This window comes from Poeciliopsis prolifica, unplaced genomic scaffold (genome assembly GCF_027474105.1).
Source record: "Poeciliopsis prolifica strain line A6 unplaced genomic scaffold, Auburn_PproV2 SCAFFOLD002, whole genome shotgun sequence".
NCBI lineage: Eukaryota > Metazoa > Chordata > Actinopteri > Cyprinodontiformes > Poeciliidae > Poeciliopsis > Poeciliopsis prolifica.
Window position 1 is genome coordinate 543313 of NW_026562377.1, and position 6839 is coordinate 550151.

Consider the following 6839-nt stretch of genomic DNA (forward strand, 5'->3'; position numbering starts at 1 on the left):
ACTGTCCTGTGTCTCTGTGTCTCAGGGCGCGGCGGCGGTGGACGGGCGTTTGAAGCGCGGCGATCAGATTCTGTCGGTGAACGGTGAGAGTCTGCAGGCGGTGACCCATGAGCAAGCGGTGACCATCCTGAAGAAGCAGACGGGGACGGTCACTCTGGACGTCCTGTCCTGACCCGGACGTCTCCGCCGCCGTGTCTCCGCTTCCTGCTCCGCCCTCAGGCGCCTCGCCGGCTGCTGCATGCGCTCCTTCCTTTGCAGCTTCTCAGTGGATCAACTTCCTGTCTGGTTCTGGAACCGGAGCGGCGCCTGGACCGGCCCACAGCGAACCGGGCTCAGCGGTCTGCCACCCGGTGGTCAGAGTGGGGACCGCAGCCTGTCCTCCTGCAGGTTCGCTTCGTTTCCACGGGAACGCTCGGATCTGACCGACTGTGTCTCCATGGCGACGCCTGTCATTCCTCGGGTCGAGCCTGAGGTTCTGGTTCTGGTTCTGGTTCTGTCCGGATCATTCCCGGCATGTTTCAGACTTCCCCAGTGTTCCCAGTGTTCCCAGTATCGATGCATGCAGCAGCACCACAGCTCAGCACGGAGCCGTCTGATTGGTCAGCAACTATGATGTCACACCAGGTCGCAGAAAAGCCGAGACGAGGTTCTGTCGGGTCCCGGTTCTGGTTCTCTGGGTCGGTGTGGCTTCCTGCCATCAGGCGACCCGAACCTTCCGGTTCCGGTTCTGTTCCAGGTCCAAAGTTCTGTTCATCAATTTGTTACTTTATTACATGCATTTCTGATTTCTCTGGGTGTATTGTTCGTCCATCTCCATGGAGACGGCTCTCAGGATGTTGTTGGCATGGTGCCCGTTGCCTTGACAACAGATGTGGTGTCTTCCACATTAAGCTGCAGACTGACGACCCTCATGACCCTCATGACCCTCATGACCCTCACGACCCTCACGACCCTCATGACCCTCACGACCCTCACGACCCTCACGACCCTCATGACCCTCATGACCCTCACGACCCTCACGACCCTCACGACCCTCATGACCCTCATGACCCTCATGACCCTCATGACCCTCACGACCCTCATGACCTCATGACCCTCACGACCCTCACGACCCTCATGACCCTCATGACCCTCATGACCCTCACGACCCTCACGACCCTCACGACCCTCATGACCCTCATGACCCTCACGACCCTCACGACCCTCACGACCCTCACGACCCTCACGACCCTCACGACCCTCACGACCCTCATGACCCCAAAGAAATGTCCAGAGCAGAGGAGCGAGTCTGGAGAAACTCCTGGAGGTTTTCCTGGATTCCCAGAAATCCAGGCCAGTTTTCCTGTAAACATCCAGCTTGGATCGTTCCGGCCGTTTCCTGCTGAGCAGAGATGGGATGGCGGCCAAACGTCCCACAGCAGCTGCTGGGAAAATCATCTCCACATTTCAAACCTGCCTCAGCAGCTCCTCGGTGCTGCAGCTCCTCGGTGCTGCAGCTCCTCGGTGCTGCAGCTGAGCTTCTGCTTTAAAACCTGGGTGTTAATGCTAAAGCGTTAGCTTTCTCTTATAAGCAGAACTAAGCTAAGCTCTGTTAGCTCTTGGTTGTACAAATATGCTCAGTATTATAGCTTAGCTTAATTTCATTTCCACTCCATCTGTGAGCTAAAGGTTTCTAATTTAATGTTCACAAAATATTTAGAGAGCAACGTTTAATATTTCACTAGATTGAAATTTAGTTTCGTAGCTAAACTGGCCAATCGTTTACATTTTACTGTTAATCAGTCTGAAACACTGACATTTTAATTATGAATGTAAAATTGGTCAGGAAGATTAATACAAATGTTTATAATTCTTGAGAAGCTAAAGCTAATTTGTTGTTAGCATAACAGTAGAGAGCAGCTAAAGGGAAAACAGTCTGCAGACATTTACATATCAAGTCATGTGCACAAATATTCTGTCTTAATTTATTTGCTGTTTCCACTGGAAATAATCAGATTTCTGTGTTTTTGTTGCCACTTTGTGCCGCGTCCCATCAGAACCTGAAACGGGTCTGTTTTAGTTTCATGTCATGTTGCCAAATGTTTTTGATTTATGGTGAGATTTAAATGATGATTAGTTGAGAAATAAATAAAGATGAATGAAGTCAGACTTTCTCTGTTTATCAGGAACAAACAAGACCTTTAAACTGTTTCACTTTGCATTAAATTCATTCTGTCACTTGATTAAAGATTAAACTTTCTGTTGATATACACTACCATTGAAAAGTTTGGGGTCTCCTCATTCAGTACTGTAGCTTCTGTGAGGAGCTAAACTGTTTTCAGATGTGTGAACATGGTTGCACAAGGGTTTTCTAATCATCATCTAATAATCTTCTGAGCCAATGATCAATCACATTGTACCATTAGAACAGTGGAGTGATAGTTGCTGGAAATGGGCCTCTATACACCTATGTAGATATTGCACCAAAAACCAGACATTTTTAGCTAGAATAGTCATTTACCACATTAGCAATGAATAGAGTGTATTTCTTTAAAGTTAGGACTGGTTTAGTTATCTTCATTGAAAAGTTTGGTGCTTTTAGTGACATTTCAATGTGACCCCAAACTTTTGAACGGTAGTGTATTTCAAACTAAATATTTTGAAGTGGAATTTGAACCTGCAGCAGCTAACAGCATAGCTAACGGTAAGCTAGCAGTAAGCTAACGATAAGCTAACGGTTAGTGGTTCTGGTTCTGACCAGCATCTGGTGATGGATCGGAACCGATACACTTGATCATTTTACTCTTCATCACTTCACTTGATATTTTTATCAATATTCTGTTTGTGATTCTGATTAGAATTTAAAATATTTATTTTTCTTTGAATCTGAAAAGGAAGTGAAACTGAATTTGGATCCTGGAGTTTTTATAGTTGGTGATAAAAATGATATTTAAAGGTTTACAAGGAAACATGACCTTGATTAATCATTCATGTTCAGTTGCTAACTCAGGTCTGGACTTTGACTGGGACGTTTTATCTCGTGGTGCTGTGAAGTTCAGGAAGACTCCGGGAGTCGGATCAGAACCGTTTATTCCAAGACGTTCATGTTCACACAACAGAAACATTTCATGGTGTTTTCACTGAACGATGAATCATTGACAGCTCAGATCAGTGATTAATCTGGATCTGGCTGCTATGGGTTACTGGTCTCTAGGCCAGGATCACATGATCGGGACGATTGAACTCTGATTCCAGGAAGGCCAGAGCCAATGGGATGCCTGCAGGCCGGTCACATGGCCGTAGATTTTTCCTCCACGGCGGTGATGACGTTGTCGTAGACGTTGCTGCTGTCTCTGGCTCTGCAGCACAAACACAGTCAGCTTTAAGGTCCAGATTTGTGAGCAGCGAGGCTTCACCAGGAAAACGCACTGGTTAGAAAATGGGATTTTCAGCTGCTTCCATTCACCGTTGCCATCTCTTAACTTCCTAATGCTAATGACTCAGCCTGGGTTTCTCCAGGGATGCTGGTCAGAACAGGAGCAGGAGCTCCGGTCGTCTCCTCACAGAGCTTTTAAACCTCTGGACAGGTTCCGGTCTGCTGGGTCTCCAACATTTGAATAAATCATCAAATGAATCTTCACTCTCTGGACTCTGTCTAGACTTGAGTCATTTTGTGTTTTAGTTTAATTCTGATGAAGTTCTGATCCCAGAGTTCTGCTGCGGTTCTGACCGTTCTCCAAGTCCTGACCAGTTGCTGCGACTCGTCTGCGGTTCCTACCTGGTGAGGTCCAGCCGCGTCTCGTGCTTCTCCGACTCCAGGCTGCTCCTCGGCCTGCAAACAGAACCGGGTCGAATCAGTCCAACGTAAAACACCCGGACCGGGCCGGGCCGGGCCGGTTCACCTGGACCAGGAGGCTGCAGGTGGCGCCACTAACCACCGATAAGAGGAAGTTGGGCAGATATTCAGCTTTCCTTTAATATTTTTGATATTTCAGTAGAAAAAACTTTCTCCAAATTATTTTTCCTTTTATTAAAGTTATAAAATGATCAGCTCAACAAAAACTTATAAGATCACCAATATTAGAAGAAAAAAACATTTCATTAACAAAAAGAAAAGCTTTGATTGAAAAAACTAAACTAATTAGTTTTAATAAAGTAACAAATGAACTAAATTAGAGTCTCTAGGCAGGAAGTTAAACTTGTTTTCTGCTGCGCCGCCTCCAGCCAGCAGGTGGCGGTAAAACCGTCTCCGTTCTGCTCGGAAACTGAAACAGCAGCTGCTTCACCTCAGGACGTCCAGGTTGCTCTCGTAAGCGTTGCTCTCAGAGAAGGCGGCGCCGGAGCTCCTGCTGACGACACACACACACACACACACACACACACACACACACACACACACACACACACACACACACACACACACAGGATTCACCAGCAGCTCATGCTGACCAATCAGCAGTCGGCTTCATCTGAAACATTGGCCTGCTAAAAGTGGTCTAGTCCAATCAGCTGTCTGACTGTTTCTGCTCCTCAGAGGTGATGAAGATGAGGTGATGAAGATGAGGCGATGAAGATGAGGCGATGAAGATGAGGTGATGAAGATGAGGTGATGAAGATGAGCTGCGACTGACCTGCTGGATTTGCACCAGACCTTCTTCACCAGCGCAGCGATGAAGGTGAGGATGAGGAAGCCGCAGACGGCGACGATCCCCGTCAGCCACTGGGGCAGCAGCCGCTCCTGGTGGCCGGCCTGGCCTGCAGGCAGAGGTCAGAGGTCACTGGCTAGCCAGTCAGAGTGGAGCGGTTCTGACCCGGTTACTCTGGAACCGGTCCTGCTGACCTTTGACCTGTGGGCAGAGCTCCCTGGTGAACAGCAGCAGATCTGGTTGCTTTAAATCTGTTCCTAGATCAGATTTACACTGTAAAACACCAACAGCTAACTAAAGGTTCAGTTTTCAAAATAAAAGCCCATCCTCTGCTGACAGGAAACAAGTTGATAAAAAATCTAAATGTTTAGAAACTCTTCAGTTTAAGAGTTCCACAAAATGCAGCTTTTATTTTGATATTCCACTTCCAGTTATTGGCAACTCAACTTGCAACTAAGCTAAATATTTAATTTAATATGGAAAATAAATATTTGTTTTAATGTAGATATTTAGAAAGCAGAATTTAAAGTTGCTTTGGATCAAGATATTTAGTGCATTAAATATTTGGAGCTAAATATTAACTTTGCAATTATTTCCGGCCAAATATTATGTTTGAATTCAATATTTAGTTTGCAGCTGATATTTAGCAAAGCAGGAACAACATGGTGAGTTTTTCAATATTCAGTTCAGTGGTTTTGAAAACTGAACTGAACCAAATGATTGCTGTTCATTTTTACAGTGTAATTTTACAAACTGGACCCACAAATATTCATAAATATTCTGCTGTTTTTAGTAGTTCTGCTCCAACAGATCAGTTGCTGGTTTATTGTTTTATGATCATAATAAACGGAAAAGATTCTTCCTGGATCAAAGTTCCTTTAAAACTTTAAACATTTAAAGTTTAAACATTTTAGCTCGAATCAAATGTTTCTTCATTTTATTCCATAATTTAGATTTTAAACTGTTTCCTGCTTTAAACTTCACATCATTTGGACCGGATTGGATCTCAGAACCTCAGATTGGATCCCGGTGCAGGTGAAGCAGCTTACCTGTCTGGGCCGCCGTGGCTCCGACCAGAACCAGAACGCAGAACGTCAGTTTGGTTCTTCCCATCTCTGAGTCTGAAGCTCTCTGAGTGCTGCAGGTTTTCCTGCTGCAGGTTTTCCTGCCGCAGTTCGGATCATTTCTGTTAATCTGTAACCGGGCTGTTATCTGCTCCACTGCCTCGGCCCGACTGCGGCCACAGAACCAAAACCGGAGCCGGCTTCCTGCTGGAAACCGGGCCAGAGACCCGGTTTCTCTGCACAAAGTTCACCTGCAGAAAACCGGAAACGCTTTCAGGACGATTCAGGCTCTTCTCGGGTTGCCAACGCAACCAGACTATCACCATGGCTGCATCATCACGTTCACAGAACCGGAACCGAGCCCGGTTTGGTATCGGTTTGGTATCGGTTTGGTATCGGAGGGCGTGGAAACGCGTGGGGGTGAGTGGAAATCAGACTGGGATGGATTCATATCTCATTTCTCTGCTGCAGTTTCTCATCAGAAGTTTATTAATTTTCTCAACGTTAAAAATGTTTTATAAATGTTCAGTGTTTCCATCCAATCACATTTCTTTCTGCTCTGTTTCTAGGCAGAATATGATTCTGATAAGAAAAATAAAAAATGTGACAGCGGATGGTTGTTTCTGCGTGGTGTTTAAGGTTCCAGCTTTATCTCATTGAGTTAAAATGCATCAGAAATCACTAAGAGTAGTTGGTCTTTAGTAGCAGCTACTTTGGTCGCGCAATTCTGATAAAAAATAAAAAATGTCCAGAGCAAGAAAACAAAACATTTCACCTGCAACATTATTGAAGGATTTTGTGTTTTCATCTACAATCATTTGCTTCCATTTCTTACAAACTGGATAAGAAATGATTATCCAGTTTGTAATTCCCATAGTAAAAATAATATAGGAATGATTTTTAATTCCTATATTGCACAATTAAGTATGTTTGAAATAAGTTTTTCTTACATTTTTTGCCTCAAACTTGTTTTTACTTTACAATTTTGCTCCAATTAACACAAAGTTTAGAGACATTAAGATGTTTCTGACAGCAATGGCCTAGTCAAAGGACAGAGGAGAAACCACAAAATGTTTTCCTTTGATTGCTGAGAAACGAGCAGAAATGATGTGCTGGTTGGAATAGATCAGGGGTCAAAGTTCAGTCCTTG

At 44.9% G+C, this 6839-nt stretch overlaps 2 protein-coding genes across 3 annotated transcripts in view; one reads left to right on the plus strand and one right to left on the minus strand.

Moving 5' to 3' along the window:
• The window catches only part of patj (PATJ crumbs cell polarity complex component), a 51743-nt gene extending 49595 nt beyond the window's left edge, over positions 1-2148 (plus strand). Inside the window, exon 47 of the mRNA XM_055058771.1 lies at positions 26-2148. Coding sequence (XP_054914746.1) covers positions 26-172 — 147 coding nt within the window. The 3' untranslated portion in view covers positions 173-2148. The remainder of the gene's footprint in view (positions 1-25) is intronic.
• Positions 2149-3052: 904 nt separating this feature from the next.
• On the minus strand, positions 3053-5814 carry pdzk1ip1 (PDZK1 interacting protein 1). 2 transcript variants are annotated; one of them, XM_055059109.1, is made up of 5 exons: positions 5675-5814; positions 4611-4734; positions 4266-4325; positions 3758-3811; positions 3053-3338 (listed from the first exon to the last, which is right to left on the minus strand). In XM_055059109.1, the coding sequence occupies exons 1-5, from the start codon at positions 5736-5738 to the stop codon at positions 3269-3271; spliced, it is 372 nt and encodes a 123-aa protein (XP_054915084.1). In that variant the 5' UTR covers positions 5739-5814; the 3' UTR covers positions 3053-3268. The 2 variants fall into 2 exon arrangements, with proteins under 2 accessions (XP_054915084.1, XP_054915072.1); XM_055059097.1 differs by having other exon boundaries at positions 4266-4328; positions 5675-5812.
• Between the last annotated feature and the right edge of the window lie 1025 nt (positions 5815-6839).

Excerpts from the sequence above, each read along its gene's own strand:
- pdzk1ip1 (XM_055059097.1), bottom strand. The coding sequence starts at position 5,738 with ATGGGAAGAACCAAACTGACGTTCTGCGTTCTGGTTCTGGTCGGAGCC. Across the intron at positions 4,735-5,674 it reads AGCCACGGCGGCCCAGACAG|GCCAGGCCGGCCACCAGGAG; the intron begins GTAAGCTGCTTC and ends CTCTGCCTGCAG. Across the intron at positions 3,812-4,265 it reads AGCAACCTGGACGTCCTGAG|GCCGAGGAGCAGCCTGGAGT; the intron begins GTGAAGCAGCTG and ends TTCTGTTTGCAG.